The 27,317-nt window shown below is 45.5% G+C and overlaps 1 protein-coding gene across 1 annotated transcript; it reads left to right on the top strand.

The window, feature by feature from the left end:
* The first annotated feature begins 441 nt into the window (after positions 1 to 441).
* On the top strand, positions 442 to 27,317 carry DUSP5 (dual specificity phosphatase 5). The gene is made up of 6 exons (XM_019725111.2): positions 442 to 1,055; positions 5,315 to 5,463; positions 8,323 to 8,542; positions 11,263 to 14,148; positions 17,501 to 17,594; positions 26,171 to 27,317. The coding sequence occupies exons 1-4, from the start codon at positions 677 to 679 to the stop codon at positions 11,667 to 11,669; spliced, it is 1,155 nt and encodes a 384-aa protein (XP_019580670.2). The 5' UTR covers positions 442 to 676; the 3' UTR covers positions 11,670 to 14,148; positions 17,501 to 17,594; positions 26,171 to 27,317.

Here is a 27,317-nt window from a genome sequence, read left to right as displayed (position 1 = left end):
TATTTCACGGGTAAAGGCTTTAGTAAGGATCAGAACACATTTCTGATTCATATGGGGGCAGTGGCCCCTCTTGCCCTGTCCAGCGTGGTGCTTGGCACGGCCCCTAGCAGGTTCTGAACCTACGTCGATGAAACTCAAAGCCTGATTGTGCGGCGCCGGCCTCCTCCGCTTCCTTCTCTTCCCGCACAGCGTGGGTCACCTCGGCCTCGTGGCTTTCCATCCTAGCACCCCACTGGCGGTCTCCGCTGATGCACGAGTGAGTCTCCCCGCGCAATGCCACAGAGAACTCAAGGGAGGCGCCTTGCACTTCCTCTTTCTCGGCTGACTAACCCTCAGCGCCCTCTTCTGCTTCCCACTCCCCGGGGGCGTGGCCACAGCCCGAAGGGGCGGGGAAATACCCATATTCGGCCTTATATGGGCAGCCACGTCACAGGACACACACTCCACATAAGACGCGGCGCTGCCGGCGGAATCCCCGGTTTCTGGGGCTGCGTGTGGCCGGGCTGGGCGCAGAACGTGCGGGGCAGGAAAGAAGAGTTGAGCGGCCGCTCCGGCGCGGGGCTCGGTCGGCCGGCCTCAGCCCCGCGGGCCGCCCTCTCGTGCCTAGCCGGCGAGCACCCTGGCCGTGGGCACCTGCAGGGCGCGCAGCGCCGGGCCGCTGGGCGGCGGCGGCGACATGAAGGTCACGTCGCTCGACGGGCGCCAGCTGCGCAAGATGCTCCGCAAAGAGGCGGCGGCACGCTGCGTGGTGCTGGACTGCCGGCCTTACCTGGCCTTCGCCGCCTCCAACGTGCGCGGCTCGCTCAACGTCAACCTCAACTCCGTGGTGCTGCGGCGGGCTCGCGGAGGCGCGGTGTCCGCGCGCTACGTGCTGCCCGACGAGGCGGCGCGAGCACGACTGCTGCAGGAGGGCGGCGGCGGCGTGGTGGCGGTGGTGGTGCTGGACCAGGGCAGCCGCCACTGGCAGAAGCTGCGCGAGGAGAGTGCCGCGCGCGTCGTGCTCACCTCGCTGCTCGCCTGCTTGCCCGCGGGTCCGCGGGTCTACTTCCTCAAAGGTGAGCGCGTTGGGGTCTCGGGTTCCCTGTCACCCTTCCCCCTCCGGGACGGCCCCAGACTCTGGGGTCCCCTCCTGGCGCGGGGCGTTCTCCCCAGCCCTGGAACTCGGGAAGTCTTCAGTTGCCGGAGTCTGCACACTGGGTCTTGATGCGCGCACGGGAGGGCACTGCCAGTGTCAGCGCTCAGAGCTTCGCCCTCCCCACCCGCGTTCCTCGAAAGCGCTTGACAGCCTGTCGGCCTGGCTGGGTGGGGTTGGTTACGCAGCTGGGGGCGCTGCTTGGTAGCATTTTGGGGGCTGTCGGCTCGTGCTGGGCGCGGGCCCCGGTCTTGCTGGGGCCTGGGCTCTGAGCCTTTCCTGATAGACATATCTGGCGGATTCAGCAGGTCGAGACCCCCCAGGAGCGTGGCGCCTTGGTGTCCCCTTTCCTCCCGCCTGGACAATTAACATACTTTAGTCTGTGTCTTCACCGACCCCTGTTGCCTTTTTGACCCTGGCGAGCCCCTCCCCTTCCTTTCCATTTTATTTTATTGCTTTTCTCCGGCCTCCCCTTTCCTCCTCCCAGGCCTTTCTCTAGCTTAATTTGGAGCTGACAGCCTTTCCACCCTTTTCACCTCCTCTCCCTCGCCCAGAGATGATTCTGGGGCCTGAGTCTAGCCAGGGCTGCTGGCAAGCCAGAACCTAGGAGAGGTGCCTACAGGGTGGTGGTGGAGAGGTCTGTCGCCTTTGGTTTGAGACCCCCAGAAATTGTGCCCATTATACCTGGGGGGGAGATGACAGACTTCCGGTGGTGGGTGGTGATTGACTCTATAAACTCCAGAGCATTGATTTCTGGGTGACTTCCTATGACTGCTCCCTCCCACCTTGTATTTGAGTCCTTTGTAACCTCAAATGTATGGAGACCTAGCCCTGCAATGCAGAGTTGAGGGCTCAGGCCAGGTCACGCCCCAAAGCCCTGCTAACCCTAGTGCCAATACCTTAAGATGTAACAGTGCTGAGATTCAGAACTCAGCTTCAGTGAGCTGAGAGTGAGGGCCCTGTTTTAAAACCGTGCAGCTTGGGGAATTTCACACACCTCCAGGCCAGGAGATTCTTGAGGCACCTGGGCAGCTCCCACCTCTATTAGCACCTCTTGCAGACTGTCCCCTGTTGATCCTGTTAGGGAGATGACAAAAGCAGGTGATGATCCTCTTCCTTCTCCAGGCTGCCTCAGTCCCCAGGAGATGGAGGGACGCCCTTCAAGCTCTGCAGAGGTTTCACACATGGCCCCTGATTTCTTTTTCTTCCTGATGTGCTTTTTATCTTTTGTTCTTAGTAGTGAGTATAGGAAAAGCTTCCACCTTCCCAGTAGCATGAAAGATATGTTCCAGGTCCTATCTCTGCTATCCACCCCTTTCCAGGGGACCATGCTAACAGTTCAGATGTTATTACCACAGGAAGTAGGCAGCTCTATAGACTCACTTCCCAGGAAAATTAATGTTTAAAATTTTTCTTAATGCAAGTCACATACATAGGTAAAGTTAAACAGCACAAAGGCTGTGCATTGAAAAGTGGGTCTTCTGCACACACTCAGAACCCACTTTCACTCAGATACAACCACCAATTTCTTGTTTATCTTTAAAGTTAGTTTTTCATGATTAAAAAATAGAATGGTATATATTTCCTATTCCTGCCACTTTCACCCAACTAGCTCTTGGGAGATTTATCCATATCAGAGAATACATACATTTCCATGTCACTTTTTTTTACCAGTCCCTGGTGATAGCCAGTAGGTTGCTTCCAGCCTCACTATTTGAAACAATGTGATAGAGATAGATATTTTTGTCCAAATGCTTTTGCGTGTGCACTATCAGTAAATTATGAGACTTGTCAGGTCGAAAGTTATGTGTACTTGACACTTACCTGTATAACACTACTAAACTTTAAGTTGTTGCCAAACAAAATGTTTATTTCCATACCTAACTCATGTCCAGATATGAGTTCAGGTTTAATCTAGTGACATCTCAGCTCTTCAGGGGCAATGCCTTTTGCACTTCCCTTAATCCCCCCCCCCAAAAAAAAAAAAAAAACCCTACTAAAATGAGTTGATTATTGAATGGCCTTGTAAGTGCATATTTATATATAGTGTCCATGCACTTTGCTCTGCTCCCCTAGTGATGCACGCAGAATCATTCTGAAGAGGGTTGAGACAGCCAAAAGAATTGCCAAGGCTCTCAAGTGAGGCACCAGAGAGGAATGTTCTGTCTTTCCACGCCTCTGATGGGAGTGGGTGAAAGACAGAGACCATCTAATCTGGAGGACTCCTCCTGACCCCAGCTTGAAGAGGCAGGGCCCTGTTTATCTGTCCCTCAACTACAGAGACTCATTGTCTGCCTGCCTTATTTTGTCAACAGGCAGGCCGGACCCAGCCCATACCCACACCTCCTTTCTGTCCTTCTGGCAGCCAACTCTTAAGTGCTCTATTTAAAGCCAAGAGACGGGGTGGCCTGAAGGCTTCTCTTTCCCAAGCCTCATCCTGAAGTTTGAAAGGACATGGGCCACTCTTACTCCAGATTCCCATCCCATATCACTCAGTTTGTTTTCTGGAATCCAAAATGTTGAGGCCCAGGTACAGGAAGTGATTTACTAACTTCCTCTTCCGCGAAAGCTATGTGTCAGTATAACTCTGGCTTTCTCTCTGCCCCCTAGGAGAGAAGGGGGCCAGGGGCTATGGTTAGGGGGAGGGGAAGCCAAGCCACAAATAGCCACCTCCGTTCCCCTCTGGCATGGCTTCCTGTCATCATGACCAGGAACGTGGTCATTGTGGAGGACCAAAAGCTCACCTGGGGAGCCCCAGTGGGCTATTCGTTGAAGTGACTAGAGGGGAGATTTGGGTGTACTAAATGGGGGCGGGGGGGGCAGTTCCAGCAAGCGGAGAGGAAGCAGTAATGGCAAGATGACTCATTCTAGGAATTGGCTGTTGCTTCTGGGAGGGAGCTGGAGACTGCCATGTAATCCATTAACCGCTTGTCTACTGCAGGAGTTTTAGAAAGCTACCATGTACTCTACTGTGGAGCTGTCACACCACCCAAAGACAGAAGAAAAGGGGAGGGGGGGATTTTGGAAAATACATGGCCTCAGAATGCATATTTTTAACTGATGATTTGACCCCAACTGAATTCTCTGGGCCAGAAAAAGACAGAAGCGTGTTTTCTGAAGGCTCTAGGAAGTGCCTATTGTCCCTTCGTATTAGAAGCAAAGGGTTTCCCCAAGCAAGGCTGGCCTGTTCACCCAGCAGCCCTTGGCATTCTGAGTCTTAAGAAGCCAGGTTTTCACTTGGTTCTTCCCCACTTAGTATACTGGGCCCGGGAAGGCTTATTTATATGTATACTTACATTTCTGTGACTTGGTCAGAGATTAGTTTTCACCATAAGCAATCCATTTGGAGAAGTTTAAGTGTAATATTAAGGCATTTTACAGAATCAGATATACCGATTTGAGGACACGTAGAAGGCAGAGAGTTCAGGAGGGAAGGGTAATAAGGAGATAGAAAGGGAGGGTAGGTATTAATCAAGGGGAGAGAGACAGTTTTTACTTATGGGGGTTGAGATTTACGTTTAGAAGGCCCCCGTACCTCCAGCTTGGTTTAGAAAGTAATAACCTGGATTGATTACTCTAAATTGGACCTATGGAGGATTGTCACCAGTGTTCTTAGCACCTTGGGAGTGAGAAATGGCAGGGCTGTTTTATTACCCGAGTTTGAACCTCATATTAGCCCCCATTCCTTTCTGAATGAGGGGGGCTCCATATATAATCCAGTTTAGAGCTGATGGGCTAGGGATGAAACAGACCAGTTTAGGAGTCTCTTCTTGCAAATTAATGAAATTCCGTATAATCACACGTGCATTTTAGATAAACAAGAGAGAGAAAAAAGCTTGTTTTCTTGAGGGATTTGGTTAATGTTTGCCAGATGTCAGATATATTTCCTTTCACAGTTTAAGCTGCTTCTGATAGACACAAAAAGTTAATCATTGCCTCCCTGAACTATAACTTTTTTAGAAGAGAGGGTGTGTTTGTGCACGCGTGTGTAGAGCCCACTTTTTTCTTTTTTTTGAGCCCATTTATATTCTAAGACTATTAGTTGGTTTGGCTCCATTTTTTATATGATCAGAACCTACATTACCTCAATATTTTTGACTATTCCACACTCCGGGTATTGATTAATTCTGAGCATTTTCTGATAGCCCGAGAAATCAATGCTTATTGTTTTTTTTCTTGTAGGGGGTTATGAGATGTTCTACTCAGAATATCCTGAGTGTTGTGTGGACGTAAAACCCATTTCACAAGAGAAGATTGAAACCGACAGAGCCCTCATCAGCCCGTGTGGGAAGTCAGTGCTCAGTGTCAGCCACAGGCCAGCTTATGACCAGGTACGTGGTGTGGAAGTGCTATCCCGGCCCCTGGTCCTGTTCTTTCCTCGGCTCCCTGACTCTTCCTCTCCCTGCTCAGCATCCAGGGTTGGTTCTTTTGTGGATCAGGGCGTTGGCAGAGCCCTCTAGCTTCAGAGAGCCTGTGTTGGCTTGCCGACTTGAGTTTCCATCCAAGAGTAAATGGGCTTCCTTCCAGCAAACAAACTGTAGAGCAAGCGAGACACAGGATGCGTGACAGCTTCTAGAGAAAAGGGGAAGTGAACGATGTATTATTAGTAGTACAGAGAAGCTTCGAAATGTTGGCTTAGGTTTCTCTGAAGATGTTTCAGAGCTGACTTTCAGGCTTCCTGTGTGGATCTTTGTAATTGTCCATGCTCTGCAGTTTCTGCAGACCAACCCAGTTAGTACCTGGCAAGGTGTGTCTTGTTGGTATTTTAAACTGAAATGGGGTGGGGGTGGAGGGAGCTAGAAGGAAGGTTTCTGAGAAACTACAGTTTGGATGGCTAAGCAGGCTCATGTAAGGGTGCCTAATGCTTATAAATCCATAAATGCTGGAACCAAAGGAGATCAATAGACACTAGGGGATTGCATGTTTCTACAAAAGTGTGAGGGTTTTTTTTCCCTTCACAATATTGTATTTTGTGACAACTCATTAAAGGAAGCGTAAAGTAGAAGGGAACAGGATGAGGAGAAGATGGGCAAGGAGCCAAATCTGGCAGAAACCAGAGGTCAACACCCACCTTCCCATTTTACAGAAAGGAAAAAAAACTTTTATGGCTGGTGAGATAATGGATATGCCAAGAATCGTGAAGCTGGATTCAGGACAGCACTAGACCCAGAACCCCCTTAACTCCGTTCTGGTTCTTTTCAGAACCTTGTTCTGTTTTCCACATGCTTTCTTTTGGAAAAGGGCCATTCTCTTCTAGGCCCCTGACTTGGTGGCGGGATTTTTCCCCCACAAAATAAGAACATATCCAAAATCAGAAAAGGAAGACCTCTAAATTCTGCCTAAATGCCAGCTTCCTGCCATGAGCAGAATTCTGCCCTGGGGATAAACTTCCAAGTAAAGCCAGGTGACCCTTCCTTGAATGGGATCGTTGGTCAGGAAGTCTATTTGCTTGGGGACTTGCCAAGGTTTTTATTTTGTTTTCCTTTATTAAAAATACTGACACTATAAGATGAGCCCTCAGCTTACAAGCCATGGGCATCCGACTTAGCTGGATTTCTATTTTTGTTTGTTTGTTTGGGTTGTATTTTCCCCCTTGTTTCTCAGAAAATGAAAGAGAAACAAAAATTGGCAGGATGTTGTGAAAGCGTTGCAGACCTTTCACCAAGCGAGGACTGGGGAGGCCCTGATGTGTCTCCAGGGTTCATCTGGGGAACCCCCAAATGCTACTTCTTAGAAGCCAGGCGAGGTCGTGTTAACCTTTGGGGTTTCTAAAGGCCCTTGGTTTCTTCCTCTTGAGTTTAAACAGAAGATTCAGAAAACGAAAGAAGCATGGTTTCAGGGGCGTATTGGGCTGAGCTCCAGAAGAAATTGGATACGATCCCAGGTCTGGTGTGTCAGCGTTTTCCAGGCACTTAAGGGAGGATGAGCTCTCTGTAGGTATATCTAACTAAAGTGTTAAGCCCAGGGGCCAGCCATAGTAAGTCCTAATAAAAAATACTGGTTGTTACTATTATTACCTTTGGCAAAATCCTCTATAACTTTCTTCCAAGTGGCCAAACTGGCCTTTGCCTAAGCACGTCACTTCTCAGGGAAGAAAAAGCAAACCCCCCATGTGGGGAACGTGGGAATTGCCTGCTGCTGGTCCTCGTCCCATGCCCCTTTTCCTATTACGGATCTGGCAGAGTTTCCATTCCATTCTTATTCCAGGACAGGAAATGGAAACACAGGAAGTAGACGGATGATACGGAAAAGACTCCCAAATACACCGCCACTATCCCTCCAGCCCCGTGTTTCCCTCTGAATCTCGAGGGCTCCCATTGTTTTATTATTGGCTTTTCTTGCCACTCTGGAAGTGCTAAAACTGAGTAAGACCAGCCAGCTGTTCTTTTTAGCTTTGCCTCGGGGTAGGTGGTCTCCAGTCCCAACAGGGATCCTCCTTAAGTAGAAACCTGGTGTGTGGGTGGTTTCCCAAAAGGGGGAGGATGTAAGCATCTCTCACCAAAACCTTCAGCCCCACATGAAGAAGATCAGGGGTGGGGGAAGCCCCTCTGCTCAGGGCCTAACACCTTTTCTTTATCTGAGGATTCTGGGTAGATAGTAGGTATTTTCACCTCGAAGACACATACTGTTTGGGGGGGGGGGGGGTCAGAGGGCACATTTTAACGTCTCAAATTCGATGTATCTTGTGATCAACAGTGTCCTGGGTTTGATGAAATACACTATATAAAACATCAAGACTGTAAGGCGGGGAGCTCACCTTGTTGAACGCTTCTCCATTTTATCTGGAAAGACACCGAGGGTGCCCTCAGGTTGAAGGGCTTGCCCTGGTATCAGGTCAGCTAGAAATTCAACTCAGGCGTCTTGTTTCTTCCCATCACACCACACTGTCCCCACCCTTGTCAGCACAGGAAGGCTGCTGGTATTTCCTATCTCCTCAATATGTGTAAGAAAATGAAAATCTTTGCTGTGTGGGCTTTGCCATCACTGGCAAATAATGTAGGCTTGAGAGTCTGCAAGGACAGAGGCTTCACCCACACTCTTGGTTGAATGGCCTTGGCTCGGAATTCTACCTGGAAACCAGAAAGGGACCCTCCCACCTTAAAGCAAATAGGTCAGGGTGGTTTTGTTTCCTCTCCCAAGTGGGCAGGCTAATCCAATATTTCCTGGTTGTCCTTTGCCCCTGCTTCCAGGGTGGCCCAGTTGAAATCCTTCCGTTCCTCTACCTTGGAAGTGCCTACCACGCATCCCAATGCGAGTTCCTCGCCAACCTGCACGTCACGGCTCTGCTGAACGTCTCTCGGCGGACCTCGGAGGCCTGCACAAGCCACCTACACTACAAATGGATCCCCGTGGAAGACAGCCACACAGCTGACATAAGCTCCCACTTTCAAGAAGCAATAGACTTCATTGGTAGGTTCAGCCATTACCCCACACTTGTTCTGAGCACTGCGTAGCGACATGTCATTTTGGATTTTGAGGTACTGATGGTGGCTGCCTACGTGAAGAAGACAAGTATCTTGTATATGCAACCACCAAGAGTTAGAGCCAAGAAGGGATGCAGCCACTGAGAAGACGGGAAGATTTGAGCTGCTATTAACTGGAGCTTTAATTTGCAAGATAAATGAATATAATTTTATGGCAATCCTCACTGCCGCTCGCTCTCGTTGTGGTTTCTAGCTGGGCAGGAAGCAGAGTGTACGTGTGTAATCATGTTCCATGCCAGGGAAGCAGGGCCTAGGGAAAGAATCACCCTAAATTGTGCTTCTACGTCGGTTGGGATATTTTTAAAAGCAAACAGAAGGTTTGAGGGAGCACTGCTTGGGCATGAAGCCCCAAGGGCCCTAGCAGCTTTCCACAGTTTTTGGCAAACCACTTTGGGGGCAATTTGTTTTGCATTTTCAGCTAATTTTGGATTAAAGATAGCAGTAGACTCGAGTTCTATACTTTGCACAGAAAAGTTGGCATCTTTTGCATCCTTTCTCCATTCCATGAAGCAGTTGTGTAGGCCTGGAAACCTCTGGTCCCTCTGTCTGGAAAGAGCTCTGGGTCTTGGGTTTCCAGCTCCTTGGTGTAACTTGATCTCCCATTTGACACCTTTTCTTTCCCCTCTCCCTCTCCCTGGAGGCTGGGCTGACTATTTTCTGTCTCAAATTTGCAAGCACCACTCCCCAACCTTGTGGTCTTGCCTGCTTTCCAGAGTCTGCTCCCATTAACATGCATAGTTGTTGAAGACTAGATGTTATTTTCCTAGATCTTGTTGTGAGGGATGTTGGAGGGGAAAGGCAGGTGTCTGGCACAGCAGGAATTACTTAGTGCAGGTAGCAATTAAAGGGCCCCTTTCAGCCATGTGGTGGCCCTCTGCTGATTACCCACGATTTCTGCTCCACTGGAAACCCAATGAGAAACTCACCAGAGGCAAAAGGCTGAGCCTGTCCTTCTGTCCTTGTCCCCTGAGCCTCTTGGCTGAGATGGTTCCTTTGGAGTATCTGAGAGGCAGCCAAAATGATGGGTTCAGGGTGGGAAAGCCTTGACTTGTTCTCCCTGTCCCTGGGAATGCCTTGCCCTTCTCAGTCTGTTATTTAATTACCTAGATAGCTACTCAGTGAGGTCACGAAACCTGCCCCTATCCATTTCTCAGAAACCTCCCTCCCCATCCTGTGTGTGTCTTGTGTCTGTTTATGTACACAACCACACTTAACCCACAGCGTTTTGAAAGCACAGGATGCTTTTCCCCAGACTCCTTGCCCTGCTGATGGAAGGAGGGGCTGAGGTTGAACTGTGCACTGACCCATCCGCAGGGAAGGCCACCAGAGGGCCACGTGGAGAGCAAGCCCCGAGGGGTCGAGTGGGATCCAGAAGCAATGCACTCGCGGCACTTCGCTTTTTCTGAATGTGGCATTGGGCCCATTAAAAGACTGCAAGGAGGCTACCAGAGGAACAAGGGAAAATCGGAGTCATGACCCTGGAATCCTAGGGACTTGGGGTCCCCTTTGAACTAATTTACAGGGACATTTTTTTCCCTCCATTTTGAGTCAGACTGATTGGGGGCACCTCTCATGGGCTACAGAGGGGTGTCCTTAGGTGGGGAAACTCCCCAACTCCTCAGAAACTTGATCTTTTAGATCTTACCGTTTTATTTGCAAAGTCCTTGAACTTGAGAGGGAGGTGGGTAAGGAGGCTGACTTTTTATTTGCCCTTCACAATCTTAAATGTTTTTGCATACCGTGGCTTTACATAGTGCCACCTACTTCTAACTTCCTGTGATGTAATTGTTTCCTTAGTAGCAAGAAAGGGAATTGGAAAGACTTATTTTTTGTGGTTATTTAATGTGTACATATGTTTAACCTTTTACCCCTTCCAGTTTTTAACAGTTGTAGCTCTTTTGGGAGGAGGAATGGAGCGGAAAAGGAGGGCATCCCCCTTTTGCCATATTGAGCTAAAGAATGCTAACTGATGCTGGTAGCTTTATAGCAGTGACTCCCATTGTTGTGCAAGATGGACTTTGCGAAAGCCATTTATATCCTCCCCCCTAGTAAGCGTCACTTAGCCAGGGCTATAATTAGTGGCTGTGCACTATATATTGTATGTTTGGTAGTGGGAACCCTGGGAGCTAAGCCAAGCGTCCCGCCCTGGCACAGCCAAACAGGGTGCCTAAGGAGGCCGCAAGGCCTCTACCAAGGTGGGGACTACGTCATCATAAGATTCAGACCCCAAGAGGCAGGAATTGCTTCTCTAAGTCAGTAGAGTCTGAGAAAAATGTGCATAGCCAATGAAAATTTACATGCAATTTCAAGGCTTTTCCAGTGTCTCTTGAAACCTATCCATGTTAAGCTGGCATCCCCAGGAAGCGATTAGTCCAGATCTAGAATCTCCAGTGGCAGAATCTGTGCAAGTATCCTGGAGAACTAGGAAGCAGCTCTAAGGGTTAGAAAGGGAAAGACATTGGTGGACCCCGAAAGCTCTATCCTCACCAGTGGGGATTAAAGGCTGGCAGAAGTCTGGTGTAGGATCACAGCTATGGAGCAGGCATGATGGTTTGATAACTAGCTCACTTTTGTGTTTAATTCTTATGTTTGGTATTGCCTTTGGGTTCCAATCCCAGCTTATTTGCAATCTTTTCTTCCTTCCAGACTGTGTCAGGGAAAAGGGAGGCAAGGTCCTGGTCCACTGTGAGGCTGGGATCTCCCGTTCGCCCACCATCTGCATGGCTTACCTCATGAAGACCAGGCAGTTCCGCCTGAAGGACGCCTTCGATTACATCAAGCAGAAGAGGAGTGTGGTCTCGCCCAACTTTGGCTTCATGGGCCAGCTCCTGCAGTATGAATCTGAGATCCTGCCTTCCACGCCAACCCCGCAGGCTCCCTCCTGCCAAGGGGAGGCCGCCAGCTCCTCATTCATAGCCCATTTGCAGACACTGAGCCCTGATGTGCAGGCTTCCTACTGCACATTCCCTACCTCCGTGCTGGCACCAGTGCCCACCCACTCGACAGTCTCAGAGCTCACCAGGAGCTCTATGGCCACAGCCACATCCTGCTAAAATGGGGATGGGGGACGCAGCCCGGCCCCAAGAACAACTGTGATTTTGTTTTTTAAAAATAACGCGTGGACATTTCATGCCTGTGCAATACTGAAGACCGCATTCTGTCCCGCTGCCCCCGTGGGATAGCCAATGGTCACCAGGCTTGCAAACGAACTTCAGGTTCTCGGGACCGAAGGAAGGCCAAGCCATGATGAGAGCACAGTGTGTGCTGACTACTGTATTCCAGACCTCCTGCCCTCTCAGGACCGCTCAGTCCTGGCACCTCAAAGTTCACCTTTTCATTTCAAGCGTAACGCAATAAATACCGGCAGCAACGTGGGAGAAAGCAGTTGCTAGACCAGGAAAAAAGGCAGTCACGAAGCCAATTCATTCTGAAGGAAGCACAATTTCCACCTTACTTTTTTAACTGTGGCAGTCTCCATATTCGTCTCTGTTGCTTCAGGGAATAAGCTGATCATCGAGTCAGTAAAGTCACCGTGTAGGGTTTGTAGGGACCCAATAGATATGCTGATTTGAACCCTCGTGTTTTTGAGACTCCCTCTTGGATCCAGTGGACACAATTGGTTGAAGTAGCAAGACGTTGAGACTTCTGGGTTGCCTTTTCACTGTGGGTTCTTCCCTGACTTTGGACTTTGGCATGACTCTCATTCATACTTGAACCTTTCTTGTCGCACCTCTCCTCAGAGCAGCTTGTTTCATTTTGAAAAGAGTTCTTCAGACCGTAGACCACAAATCACCCCTCTGAGGTGGTGGCAGTGGGTGCCAGAAGAAAAAGGGTACCTACTGTCTGGGTCAGTGGCATTGACGTGGTCGTTTCCTCAGCTTGCTGTCCTTATGTGTGCGTGTCTTGTCTCATGTGACACTTGTTTTCTTCCCTGCCCCTGGGGATTGTCTTCAAGCTGTTGACTTCGGGGATTTGCAGAGTTCACTGTGGTACTACTACTTCTCGTCTATGGGTTGTTTCTCCAGGGGAAAAGGCAATAATTTCCTAAAATCCATTCGAATGTGAAGAAAAGCAGTATGTTGCTAGTTGTCGTCGTCATTGTTTTTTATAGTGTAAAATAAAAATAGTAAAAAGAAAAAAAGCACTTCTTGATGTTGGTGAGTTGGGGTAAGGGAGGAAGGAATGAATGCACTTAGGTGGGGGCCCAGCCTGCTTCACTGGGTTTTGTTTCCAAAGGAACTCTGAGGTGATGGTGATGGACGTGCACCTGCTCACGAGCCGATCTTAACAACACAGAATATTGCTTTCCAGTTGAGAAGCTTCCCTAAGCTCACTTGCAAGAGAGTCCTCGGGTGCAGGCCACATAGAGACGTGGTCGGCGTGTCTGCCCCCTCTGGGCTCTTCACTCCAGTTAGCCCAGGCAAGGGATTCATCTGGAACCTCAGATTCTCCATCTATGAAATGAGTGAACTGAGCTAGATGATCCTGAAAGTCCCTAAAGCTCAAGGCTCTGGATTCCAGCAAACCTGAGTGCAAGGGTTGTGGTCAGTCTCCTCCCTCCATCGCTTGGCACATGGCAGACACTCAGAAAAGGTTGGAAAAACGCCAAGGGACAGAGGTGTGACCTATGAAGGCTCACGCTAAGGGCCTGCTTCTGGTGTTTTTCCCCTTGGAACTAATTCTTCCAGATAATTCCCTCCGGAGTCCTCAGATAAATCCCTCAATGAGTGGATTTAAATCTAAGGCTGTATCAACTTGCCTTCTGAGTTCATTGCCTCTGTGGAGGAAGGACGAGGCAGTATTAGAGTCTTCACAGCTAGCTATATCGCCAACCTAACTCTTGGGGCCTGTTTCCTAATCAGAGGGGACCAGGACGTGGCTGGGGTTTATGCCATCCCAGTCAGCTGGTGCCTGACGTGGGGATTCCAACCATACCTCTAGATTGTGGAGGGCCCAAAGAGTCCTCCAGCTTCCCCAGCTGACACCATGTCCGCAAATAGCAAGGGGGCAGCCAAGCCCGGGGTAGCCCAGTTTTGAATGTCTCACCTCAAAAGCTCTGCATGAAACCTTACTCTCCACATTCCTTTCCACAGTTTCCTTGGAAAGTCCTCAGATAAGAATGCCACCCAGACCGGGGAAGCTGCATTTCCTTCAGCCCATGCCCTTCATCTGCATAACTCAAGCCGGGCTTCTATGGAAGGAAAGGAGTGAAGAGCACTGGACCGGGAAGGGGAGGTCCAGGCTGCTCGCCCTCACCCCGCCCTTCAGTTCTTTGGAGCTAATCTTTTGCCTCTCGAACCAAACTTCTCCAGAGCTTCCCTCCTCAGTTTCACATCTCTGAGCCTGTGCTCAGCCTTGAAACATGTCCTGGAAGCCTGCCCATTGTTCGGGCCTGCCCAGGTGCTGAGTGGCAAGAGGGGCCTCAAGCAGGGAGAACCAGAGTGGGAAGCTGGGTGCAGGCTGGGGTGATGTGCTAAGCTGCAACCCACTTGCTGACATTTGCTTTATTGCATTGAAGTCTTTCTCTGAAGGGTGAGTAAGTCCTCTAAATCAGGCCTGTGAGGATTGCTCATAAGCCAGTGAGTCACTGGAGGCTAAGCCAAGTGAAGCCCCACAGCTGGGGATGGCTCTGTAACTCTCACTCCTTTAATAGTCTCATTAATTACAGCTCCATTGTGGCCAAGACCAACTTTACACTGGCTTCCAGTGCTGGGTGGGGAATTGAAGTTGGTGTTTTCCAGTTTCTTCGTCCCCAGGTTTTGAAGAAACACCTCTTGTTGGTCTCCAGCAACGTTTCAGGAAGAGATGTGTCTGGGAGAGTAGAAATGTTAGTTCCCCCCATTCTGTTTCCCAGCTGGATCTGTGGGTGAGCCTCAGGCCCACCCTAGCTCCTGAGCTGGGCCTGATGGACAAGCAATGTATGAGCAGCCTCACACAAATGCACTGACAGGAGCCCTGTGTTCCCATGGTTCTTTCTGTGATGACCTAGGGAAAATGCCCCCCAGATCTCAATACCCCAAAAGGTTGTATCTCTGGTGGTTTATCTTCTGAACACCATGAAGCTCATGATTGCCCATTTCCCTCCTTGCTCAGGCTACTAGGCAGCTCAGAAGCAAATTTTTAGCCTACTTCTGGCAATTTTATAGGATGTTATATGTTAAGATTATACTTATATCTCACTCTTCAACTAAATAACTCTTACTGGTCCGTCACATCTCAATTCATACTTTACCTCTCCAGGGAAGCCCTCCCAGACTCCCAGACTAGGTCAGTAGGTCAGATGTCCCTGTTCCATCTCTCATAGTTCCCTATCTATATCTTTTCTTCATATTTCACCAAAGCTTAAAAAATATTCATTTATCTGATTATTCTATTAATGTCTGTCTTCTCCAGACTAGAAACACCAGGAAATCAGAGATTACCTTGCAAATAAAGAGGGACCCAACACAGGGCCTGATATAGTAGGTGTTCAATAGGTATTGGTCATATGAAGGAGGGAATGAATGACAAACTGGGAATAAAAAGTTGTCAGAACCAGAAGCTGTTCTTCCTCTCTTAAAGTCCATGCTATCCTCTGTACCCGAGCACCTTTACCCTATGCCATTTGCCAATTCTTCCCCAGTCCTAGAGGAAACTGGTTTCCTAGATTTAATTACTGCTACCCTATTGGTCAGAGTTCATGTCACCACATCATCTCATTGGTCACCAGTCAGCCAGCCTATGGGTGGGCGGCCCTTGCATCAGGTGTCTACCCAAGACCAATAGGTTTCCTCTACGTTCAAGGACCTGCCTAGCTCAGACTCCCTAGCTGGGGCTGTAGATGGAGCAGTTTCAGCTACAAGACGTGGGGATCCTGCCACACACTTGGTTAACTTGCCATGTAAAGTGTTCGATTAACACCAGCAGACTCTTTGATCAGAAGGCCCAGAAGACTGCCATATAGCCTGACCACAATAAAACCTAACCCTTCCCCTCTTGTGAGTACCCTAAGGTGATAGATTATGGTTCCTCAATTTAAAATCCTGGTAGTACTTATTTGTAGTGGCAGGTCAGATCCCTTCTCACGCATACACCCACTCCCATCCACTTATAAAGTTTACAGAAACCTACAAGCCACTAGGTGGGAGCTTAAAAATAAACCTTTGAAGCATCTGTACACGTTTCGTTCTAGGCTTCTCCAGCAGCCAGGAGAAAATGTGCTGCTTGAGAGGAACAAACCTACCAGATAGTGAAGCCTCCAGTATATCTCTATGGTAGGAAGATGAAAAAAAAATTATTTCCAGCCTTCAAGGAAAAGAACAGTAGACTTAGAATTGGGCAGCATAACTACCAGACCTCAGGGAACCTAATTGCTTAGGACCTTTAAAAAGATTTTCAAAAAAGCACTTACTATGGGCAAGCTATATGTGCTAGGTGCTTTGCATATGTTCTCTCATTGAAGAGCCACAAAATCCTGTAGGATGGATATTGTTAGCCTTGTTTACAGGTGAAAAAAACTGAGAGGTTGCACAGCCAGCTCAAAGTTCCACAGCTAGAGCCTGTAAATGTCAAAGCCAGGATACCCAAGGCCGTACTCTTTCCCCTACACTACACTGCTTTCCAGAGAGGAAATTCAAATGCTTCTTAGTTATGTATCTCCATGTCTATATCCCCTAAATGTGGTTATGAAATCTATTTGCTTTTTGGAGCAGCATTTCAAGTGACCTGGTTGTAATAGTTCATTAACTTTATAAAGCCTTTTCTTCCAACATTAAGTTTAGATTTGAGAGCTGAATTTCAAGTGTGATGTCGACAAACTATGTGTTTACAGATAATGGGCAATGAAGGGATTAGAGACTATGTTGTATGAAGAAGATTTGGGAAAGCCAGTAATGTCTGGCCTGGAAGGGAGAGCCAATGAAGTGTGTAACTTGAGTTGTATAGTCTAGGAACTCAGGGGCTGGAGTTTCAAAACACTGAGTTTGAATTCTGGCTCTGCTACTTGCTAGCTGTGTGGACATGGACAAATTAATTCATCTCTTTACACCTCAGTTATTATCTATAAAAGGGGAACACTAATTGAATTTACCTCGTGGGTACAATTTTGAAGACTAAATGTGATGAGAAATAATTGCCTAGTATGAGGTCAAAGACATAAGTCCTCAATGAATAGCGGTGATGATTATTAATGATAATAATTTAGGCAGTGAACTACCCACTGGCATGAGGGTTGGGCAAGCAGAAGTGGGGTTGCCATTGGAAAGGCTGCTGTGGAGAGGATTCAAGCCTCAGGGCCTTTGCACACATCCCTCCCTCTGCTTCATCCCTCCCTCCTTCACCTGCTCATTTATGAGCCTCCTTGTTATCTCACTCATGATTTTTCTTCAGGGAAGTCTCAGATTTCAGGATTCTATCGTAAATGTTCTCCTGGCACGTGTACCTTCTCTTCAGAACTCTCTCACAATGGGAATTAAATAATGATGCTCATAATTTTTAAAGATCCGCTTTATTGCGGCATAATTTGCATAGTATAAAATTCACCCATTTTAATTTTACAGTTAAATGAGTTTTGACAAATGTATATATTCAGTCATGTAACCACCACCATAATCAAGCTATGGACTATTTTATTCACCCTCCTCCAATTTCCTTGTGTCCCTTTGCATTCACTCCTTTTTCCCAGCCACTGGCAATCACTGATCTGTTTTTCTTCATTATAATAGTGCCTTTTCTAGAATTTCATATAAATGGTATCATACAGTATGTGGGTTTTTGAGTCTGGATGATTTCACTTAGCATAATACATTTGAGATTCATCCATATTGTCACGAGTACTAATAATTCATTCCTTTTTATTGTTGTAATAATATTGCATGATATGAATATGCCAACATTTGTTTTTCAGTTTACCCTTTGATGGATATTTGGATTGTTCCCAGCTTTGGGCTCTTGTGGATAAAGCTGCTATGGACATTCATGGACATATTTCTGGTCATATGGTAAGTATATATCTAATTTTATGAAACACTGCCGAACTGTTTTTCAAAATGGTTATACCCATTTGCATTCCTACCATTAATGAATGAGAGTTCCAGTTGCTTCATATCCTAGCTCCTACTTGGTGTTGTCCATTTTTTTGTTGTTGTTTTTTTTGTTGTTTTTGAATTTAGCCACTAGTAGTATATAGTGATGCCTCACTGAATTTTTAAGTTTGTATTTCCATAATTATTAATGATGTTGAGAATCATTTCATGTACTTATTGGCCATTCATATATCTTCTTTGGTAAAGTATCTGTTGAAAATTTTCTTTAAATAAGCTGTTTGTTTTATTACTGAGTTTTAAGAGTTACTTATATATTCCGTTGTGTATACTTTTACCAATACCACACTATCTTGATTACTGTAGCTTTGTAGTAAGTTTTAAAATCGGGAAGTGTGAGTCCTTCAACTCTTTATTCTTCTTTTTCAAGATTGTTTTGGCTATTCTGGGTCCCTTGAATTTTCATATGAATTTTAGTATCCGCTTGCTAATTTCTGCCAAGAAGGCAGCTGGGATTTTGGTAGGGCTTGTGAAGATCAATTTGGGGAGTACCGCCATCTTAACAATGTTATGTTTTCTGAGGCATGAACATAGGAAGTCTTTTCATTTCTTTAGATATTCTTTATTTCAATAATGTTTTGTAGTTTTCACTGTACGAGTCTTGCATTTCTGTTGTTAAATGTATTCCTAAGTATGTTTTTTATGCCATGTAAATGGAGGTATTTTCTTTCTTTTTTGAATTTATAAATCAGTTTATTTACAGATTTTTATCTTTTCTTAAAGCACATTTCAGTTCTATTTTCTTAATTTCATTGTATGGATTGATTTTTGAGTGTTTATCAATTATCAAACCTTGCATTTCTGGGATAAGCTCTACTCACCATGAATTATAATCTTTCTTATATATTGCTGGGTTTGACTTGCTAGTATTTTGTTAAAGATTTTTGCATCTGTGTTTATGAGAGATATGGTCCGTAGTCTTTTATTGTCATGTATTTGTCTGGTTTTCATATCAGGGTAATGCTGTTTTCATGAAATAATTGGGGAAGAGTTTCTTCCTCTTCTGTAAGAGATTGTATAGAATTGCTTTTATTTTTCCCTTAAATATTTAGTAGAACTTACCAGTGAAGTCATGGGGGCCTGTGGTTTTCTTTTTGTGGAGCTTTTTGCTATAAATTCCATTTCTTTCGTAGATATAGAGCTATTCCAGTTACTTATTTCTTTTTGAGTGAGCTTTGATAGTTTGTGTCTTTCAAATAATTTGTTCATTTCATCAAAGTTGCTGAATTGTTTAGCATAAAGTTGTTAATAATGCTCCATTATTGCCATTTGCAGGTCTTAGGATCTGTAGTAGTGTTCTCTGTCTCATTCCTGATATTAGTAATTTTTGTTTTGGTTTTATCAATTTTGTTTATATTTTCAAAGAACTAGCTTTTAGTTTCATTGATTTTTCTGTTCTATTTGTCCATTTTCTATTTCCTTGATTTCCACTCTTATCTTTGTTTTTCTTTCCTCCTGTTTACTTTGGGTTCAATTTGCTCTTTTTGTTTAGTTTCTTAAGGTGAAAATCTGTCATTGATTTTATACTTTCTTCTTTTCTAACATAAGCATTTAAAGCTGTGAATTTTCCTCTAAGCATCCTACAGATTTTGATATGTTGTGTTTTCATTTTCATTCACTTCAAAATATGTTCTAATTTCCCTTATAATTTCTTTTTTGATCTATTTGATTAATTTCCCAAATTTGGGGAATTTTCTATATTTCGTTTTTTGATTGATTTCTAGTTTAATTCTGTGGTGGTCAGAGAACATATTTTGTGTGATTTCAATTCCTTAAATTTACTAAGACTGATTTTATGGCCCAAAATATGGTCTGCCTTGGTGAATGTTTCATGTGCACTTGGAAAACAAATGTGTATTCTGCTGTTTGGGGGTGGAATGTTATGAAATGTCAATTAGGTCAAGTCGATTGATAATGTTGTTCAAGTTTTTTATATTCTTACTGATTTTCTGTCTACTCTGCTATCAGTTACTGAGAAAAAAGTGTTGAAGTCTTCAACTAAAATTGATATTTGCCTATCCTTCCAGTCACATCTGTTTTTACTTCATGTATTCTGAAGTTCTGGTAGTTGCAACAATATTTAGGATTAGTGTGTCCTCTTGATGAATTGACCCTTTATCATTATGAAATGTCCCTCTTTGTCTCTAGTACTATTCCTTGTTCTGTTGTCTATATTGCCTGATATTAATACCGCTATTCTAGCTTTTTTTTTCATTAGTGTTTGCATGGTATATCTTTTTATTATTACTTTTAACCTATCTGTGAATGTATGTTTAGAGTTGTTTTCTTATACACGGCATATTGTAGGGTCTTGCTTTTCTTATCCAATCTGTCTTTTAAATTACCATTTGTGTGATCATTAATATTGTTGATTTGAAATCTACTATTTTACTATTTGTGTTTTATTTGTCCCCTCTGTTCTTTGTACCTTTCCCCCTTTTTTTTCCCTGACTTCGTTTGGTTAAATTGAGTATTTTTTATAATTTCGTATTTTTTTTCCTCTGTTGACTTATTGGTTATACTTATTTTGTTGCTGTTAATGGTTGTGTTAAGGTTAAATACACATCTTTAACTTATCACTGCCTTCAAATGGTACTACTACACAGCTTTATGTGTAGTAAAAGAATGCGTAACAATATCTTTACATGTCCCCCATCCTAGTCTTTGTACTCTTGTAATGAATTTAGTTCTATATAATTTATAAACCTCAAAATATAAACAACTTGTTATTACTTTTGCTTTAAACAGTTGATTATCTTTCAAATAGATTGAAAATTTTCTAGATCCTTGATTTGTGCAATAATTGGCTAGTGCATGGAGTATGCAGATGGCCTCACTACTGCATTTTAGGGGCAATTTCCAGTAAGAACACCAGATAATCCCTGAGTCCCCAGCTGCCTACAGCTTCACTCCAGGCCACATGTCCTCCTTTAGATAACGGTGTCTCTTAGTTACTGCCCTCCTCGTGGACAGGGCTCACAGAACTCCATAGTTGGGCTTCTTGCTAAGTCTCCTTTTCCTACAGATGCCTGCAGCCAAGAACAGCTGTGGTGTGCCCTTAAGCTCTTCTTAAAGTTTACGAGGACGTTGACCTTCGTGCCAGACTGTTAATAATCATGATGGCTCACGCTAAGTGATCTCTTTCTATAAGCCGAACACCTTGTTAAGCCCTTTATGTGCATTATCTCTTAATTCCCACTGCAATCTGATGAGGTAGATACTGCTACGTTTTTACAGATGAAGGAAAGAAGGTTTACATAAATTGCCCAAAGTCATACAGCAAGGTCTATAAGGGAACCAAGATTTGGTTCTCAGTGGTCTGACATCAGAGCCAAGCACTCTTCAACTGCTGTGCTCTGTGTCTGCCCAGGGACCTGCCCAGGGCATTTTGCTGCCCTCTTAACAAACACATCTCCATTGATGTTATATACCTAGGGAACCAATGGGTTTGGGGCATCACCTCTCCCTGTTCCATTCTGCATGTCAGTGCCCCTGGTGGAAGAGCACATACATGTTGATCTGTGTGGTTTAGTGACAAGAACACTGGACTGGGAGTTGAGATGCTCTGTTCTCATTCCAGTTCTGTGGCTTACCAGTCATGGTTCTTTAGGCACATTAGTTAATGTCTCTGGGGTTGTGGTCTTTTAATACCCAAGGGAAGGGGATCGAATTAGATCATCTCAAAGGCTCTTTCAAGTACCAACATCCTATGAGTCTATGAATTAGTGGCCTTGCTGATAGTGCTAATAATTACCTAACCTGGCAGGACAGCTAAAATTTATTTACTTTAATAATATTTATCAAAACCACAGAGCTTAGCCACTCATTTTATGCTCATATATCTTCTCTGGCTTCCTGTTTATTCCAAAGGTTATCTTCTCAAACCACCCTTTGGGCTTACAAAATCTCCTTTGTGTTCACTACATATTATTAAGTGGACAAAAAGCAGCTTACAAAACTGTATGTATTTCATTTTATTTTTTAAAATGCGTGTGTATACTTTATATAAAATATACACTAAACTATGTATGTACGTATAATAGATTTATATTACATAAATATAATACAAAGTATATATAAACATATACTTATATTTATGTTAATGTTTACATTTATGTAGTCCGTCCGAAAGGATATACATCAAAATGTTAGAATGACTTTTTCTGGATGGTGAAAACACTGGTGATTCTCATTTTATTTTTTCTTTATACATTTTTGTGCTTTGCAATTTTTGTCCAATAAAATTGCTTATATTTTTAATACTTATCACTTACAAACTAGATCACAAACCAATAAATAATGTCTCCTTTGGAATTCATATCTCTCTGCCCCTTTAACTTTGTCTCTGGTGTCTTCTCCCAGGTCGGCTACTTGTCTTTCTCTCATAAATAACAAGACAGTGGGGAGAGGGGTACGTGATCCATGGGACAGAGTTATCTAACCGCTTAGGAGTCGGCCCTCTCCAGCCACAGCTTTTGGCTACCCTCACATCCCCCACCCCCATTCCCTCAGTCTCCTATTCTTTTTTTCTCTTTTTGTGTCAATATGGACCAACATTTTCCCCAACAGGTCTTCCCACTTCCAGTTTCTCCACAATCTGTCTTGAGCACTTCCAGCATTCACTCACTCGTTCATTTATTCATCCATCATAAATTGTGCGTAAATCAGAACAATATTGGAATAAGTGTGTTGTTTAGAGTTGAGGACTGAGGTTCGAGGCCTGAACCTGACCTAGGTATATCAGGATCATGGGAAAACTGTAAAGACAGGACCAGTGGGAACTGTCATTGCCAAGGCCCTGTGCTGAGCCCCAGAGGGGAATGGTGAGGAGGAACCTCTGCCTTCAAGGAGCTTGGAGTTGTTTGCAGGGGTGGGGACGAGGCTGAAATGCAAAGGGGAGGGGGTGGGCAGGGAGGGAGCCACAGACATGGGAATGAATGATTGGATTCTGCAGTGAAAGAAGGACAAGTCAAAATCACCAAGGTGTTTGGGGCCAGGATGGCTGAGAAAATAGTCATTTATCAAACCATCTGTTCATTTATTCCACAAATACACATCGAGTGTCTGCCACCAGCCCAATACTATCATAGGTGCTAGAGACGAAACAGCAAACAAAACAGATACCATCCCTCACCTACCCCATATTGCTTACATTCTATGGGACAACAGAGAAAAAGGAAGTAAACAAGTCCATAAAGATCATTTCCAAAGGTGGTAAGTGCTATGAAGAAAATAACACTGGGTAGTGTGTCAGAAAGCAGCCGTGGAGGTAACATTTGTGCTTCCATGTCATCAGCTGAAATAGAAGTCAGGGGCTGAACGAGGGGGAGGATGGTGAATTCCATGGTAAGGGCTGCTGACTCAGACAGAGATGCTAAGATTCACCTCCTGGTGAAAATACTTCAACTTCCTCTCAAACTTAGTATTGCATCATTTTCGGGCTCAGAAACATTTCATGGGTTTCTATGCCCTCTGGACAAAATCCCAATTCTGTAGCTTGCCATTCAAGGGCCTTCACAATCTCTCCCAACCTGCCCATCTACCTGCCCCCATCTTCACATGAACCTTCCGTTCTGGCCTCAGAGGGCTCTTCACTGCCTCTACTTAGGCTGTGTCCCTTTGCACCTCCATAATTGGGTCCTAAGAAAGTCTTCTGAGTTCTCTAGTCCACAAGTGTGCTACTCTTCTCAGAGCTCAGGCCTTTTCTCTGTCTGCCTGCCCTCTTTGATTGTTTAAATGACTTACAAGCAAGGATCCGACTCTCCAATAAGAATGCAATCTCCTTGAGGGAGGGGCTGGCCCCATCACGATCCTCTCCGCATTGGATTTACTCTGTACATCTGCCCAGAAACACATTCAGCAGCTTTATAGATCAATTATCTTCTTGTATAAAATGAAGAAGGAAAGAATAGAATGAGAAGATTCGAGAAAACCAAAGAGTTTCCCACCCAAATTCATGGAGCCAGGAGATGACAGGATTCAGCTATGAGCAAGTGTTCAGAAACAATCAACAAAGGATTGAGTCAGTTCTTTAGGGGAATTAGAAGTTGGAGTAAACGCCATCTACCTTGAGCATCTAGGGATGAATCTGCTTGGCAATTTGTGGCCTGAGCCAAAGAGTTCTGGAATTCCTCCCATCCCTCAATCCACAAGAAAGGCAGAGTCCTGGGCTCTGGCCTAGAGTAATCCATAGCCCCTCTCTCCAAGGCTTCCTTCCTCTGTTTCCTAGACTTTGTTATAGTTCCTCCTTTTAACTTGAGGGGAAATGGAGCACTCCAGTTTACCCATCTGAAATGCAGGACGATGGGGATCAGGGTCCCCTGCCCTTCCCTTGTCCCATCAGTAGCATTTGATACTGATGCTCAACTTCAGTGCTTTGAGGCCAGGATGTCAGGGCCGTGGGACGTTAGGGGAGGGACATGTGATCCTCAAGAGGGATGTTTGGGATGAAAGTCAATACGGTAAACACATATTCATCATGACACTCCTACCATGTCTTTCATCTGGGGAATCTGAAAGCCGTGGACAAATGGTAATTAATTTTCATAGCAGCTTCCAAGGAGGATGGGGTGCTTGCCTGCCAAAGGCCAGAGGGGCATTTTTCCAGTAGCTCTCCCCCAATTCTTCCTGCTCACTCCCAGCTGCTGCTTGTCCCCAAGGTGACAATGCCAGGTGGATAGGACACGTCGGTCTTAGACTCCTTCCCAGGTCTTCTCTGCCTAGAAGGCTCCAGGGCTTAGAAGGCTCCCAACTAGCCTCCTTTCCCCACCCCTACCCTCTTTCCCAGAGGATGACTAAGAGTGAACCAGGGCAGGAGTGGGAGCATTTCCGGCCTCCACAGGCAGGCTAGGGCCAAACAACTAGTTAGTTGACTCAGCAGGAACCACATGGCTCCCAAAATACAACTGCCTCTGCCCAGTTCCACCTCATGCTCCCTTGGCCCTTTGGACCCAGTCACCTGTTCCTCCTCTCTCCTCCCCCTCCCCCAGGGAGCCACTTGAAGTGACGTTTGCCTTAATTCTGGTTATAGAAGAACTCGAAGCTCTTGTAGAACACTTGGAAAATATAGAAAAATGTAAAGCAGAGAATTATTTTGTTAAGCGCATAATTCCACCACTCCCCAAATAACCACTGTTGAAATCTGGTTATATTTCCTTTCCATTTTTTCTGTTTTTTGTGTGTTTTATTTAAAAATTAATATATAATCATAGCAAAAATTATATATATTATAATATTTTATACACACACACACACACACACACACACACACAATAGGACAGGTTATAAAGTGAAAAGTCACAGTCCATCCCAACTTTCTATTCCCACGCAAGAGAAAAACACTGTTAGAGTTTCTTATGTATCTTTCCAGAAATTGCCTACCGTACATACAAGCATGTATATGCATACTCGTTTTACATGGCTGAGGTCATATTGCATGAATAATTTAGCCTTTTCTTTGCTTCTCTTGAATACATGAGCATTTTCGATTCTGTTAAAAATTACTGGTTAAAGAAAGCAAAAACAAATAACAAGAAAAACTAGAAGAAAAAAATGGAAAAAAAATTACTGGTTAAACAACATTTTTATTGACTGCCTAACGTTTTTATCTGATTGGTATGCTGCAGTTTATTTAATATTTTCTCTGTTGTTGGGCATTTACTCAAGTGAGGGGTAGAGGAGAAGGAAGTGAGTCAGAATGAAGTGTTGGGAGGAGGAAGCAAGCTAGGACTGACTGGGGGCCTACTGTGTGCCAACCACTTTTGCTATCTTCCCCGTCACTCTATGTGAGAGTTAACTCCATCCTGAAGATGAAACAACTGTGGTTCAGAGCAGTTAAGGAAGAATTTGTCTGTAGGTAAGAGAGCCAGGGTTTGAAGCGAGGTTTGTCAGTTCCAAAGCCCAGGGTAGTTCTATTTTGCCAAGATGCCTTAGAAAAGTCCCAGGGTTTAAGAATTCCCACTGCTTGGCATGGTGATGAGGCGACCCCTTCATTCATTCATTCTCTCATTTGTTCCAATAATATTGATGTTCCAGGCATGAGGTCTTCAGGGGGAAAAGACCCAGTTCTTGTCCTCTAGAAGTTCAGTTGCAAGGGATGGATGTGTAAATAAGCTATAAGCTGGTGTGGGAGAGGGAATACAAGGTGCCATGGGAGTCAAACCAGTGGTTCTTCTCCCAGCCTCTAAAGATCAAAGAAGGCTTCCAGCGGGAGGAGACTCTATGCTGAGTCAATCCTCTGGCATCAGTCAGGAAGTGCCAGTGAGGCCTAAACCACCTCTGCTTCCTGTCCTCCCCGGATCCCACTGCTCCGCAGTCCCTGAAAGCCGGGGTTGGCTCCTCCCTGACCTGGCTCTTTCCTTGAGCTTCCTGCCTTTCATAAAATGGATTGCCAGGCTCCCACGGTGGTGGGGTGGGGTGATGAACCCATAATTTCTGAGAATATTTTCAAGACGATGTTTCCGATTGTTTTCTAGGAGGTCAGGAAATGTTTATCATACTCTGGGGAAGAGGAGACGGCACAACAAGACTGGTTAAATGCTTGGGCTCTGGATGAACAGAGCTGGATTGGAGTCTCGCTTCCCACTTGCTCTTGGACTGCTGGAAAATCACTGATGTCAGTCAAAGCTCTTGGTAACAAGCCACAGAAATGGACCCTGACTGTCTTAAACCAAGAAGGGAATCAAATGCAATAGAATTGACAGGGTTTCTAGACGGGACAATCTTAGGAAAGCAGCAGATATTAAGGCAGCCCTCAAGGCCCAAAGCAGCAGGAGGCACAAAACCATTCTTTGTCAGGGAAGCATCTAATCAGGTTACTGATGCCACTACAGCCAGATAGATCCCAGCAAATGGAGTTCTAATCCTCCAGCACCCGGGGAGACAAGGACCAGGCCTCAAGCAGGAGCATCCAACTGGCTGGGCCTTTATCATGTACCCATACCCAGTGCCAAGAAGCTGGAATGGGGAAGATTTGCCCATGGACCTCATTGGTAGAAGGTAGGGTGCTCCCTTTCTCCACGCTGACACACAAGGACAAGTCCTGCACACTATCCAGGGGGCTCCGGATCCTGGACAGCCAAGCACTCAATGTCCAGGTCATTCTCCAACATCTCAGAGTCTTTGTAATATGGAGGTGTCAATACTGGCTACCTCACAGTATTGCTACGAGTATTTTTTTATAAAAGCAAGTTAGGGGTGGCCGAATGGCTCAGTTGGTTAGAGCGCAAGTTCTAAACAACAGGGTTGCCGGTTCGATTCCCACATGGGCCAATGAGCTGCACCCTCCACAACTAGATTGAAGACAACGAGCTGCTGCTGAGCTGCTGGAGGGGCGGCTGGATGGCTCAGTTGGTTAGACTGCGAGCTCTCAACAGCAAGATTACCGGGAAGTGGGCTGTGCCCCCTGCAACTAAAGATTGAAAACGGCAACTGCTCTTGGAGCTGAGCTGCATCCTCCACAACTAGATTGAAGGACAATGACTTGGAGCTGATGGGCCCTGGAGAAACACACTGTTCCCCAATATTCCTCCAATTAAAAAAAAAAAAAAAAAAGCAAGTTAAATGCTTACTTACCACAATGCCAGACACCCAGTAAGTGCTCAATAGATGTTAGTTTACCAT

This window comes from Rhinolophus sinicus, linkage group LG07 (genome assembly GCF_036562045.2).
Source record: "Rhinolophus sinicus isolate RSC01 linkage group LG07, ASM3656204v1, whole genome shotgun sequence".
Taxonomy (NCBI): domain Eukaryota; kingdom Metazoa; phylum Chordata; class Mammalia; order Chiroptera; family Rhinolophidae; genus Rhinolophus; species Rhinolophus sinicus.
Note: the sequence above shows the minus strand (reverse complement) of the source record. Positions and strands in the feature narration are given on the sequence as shown.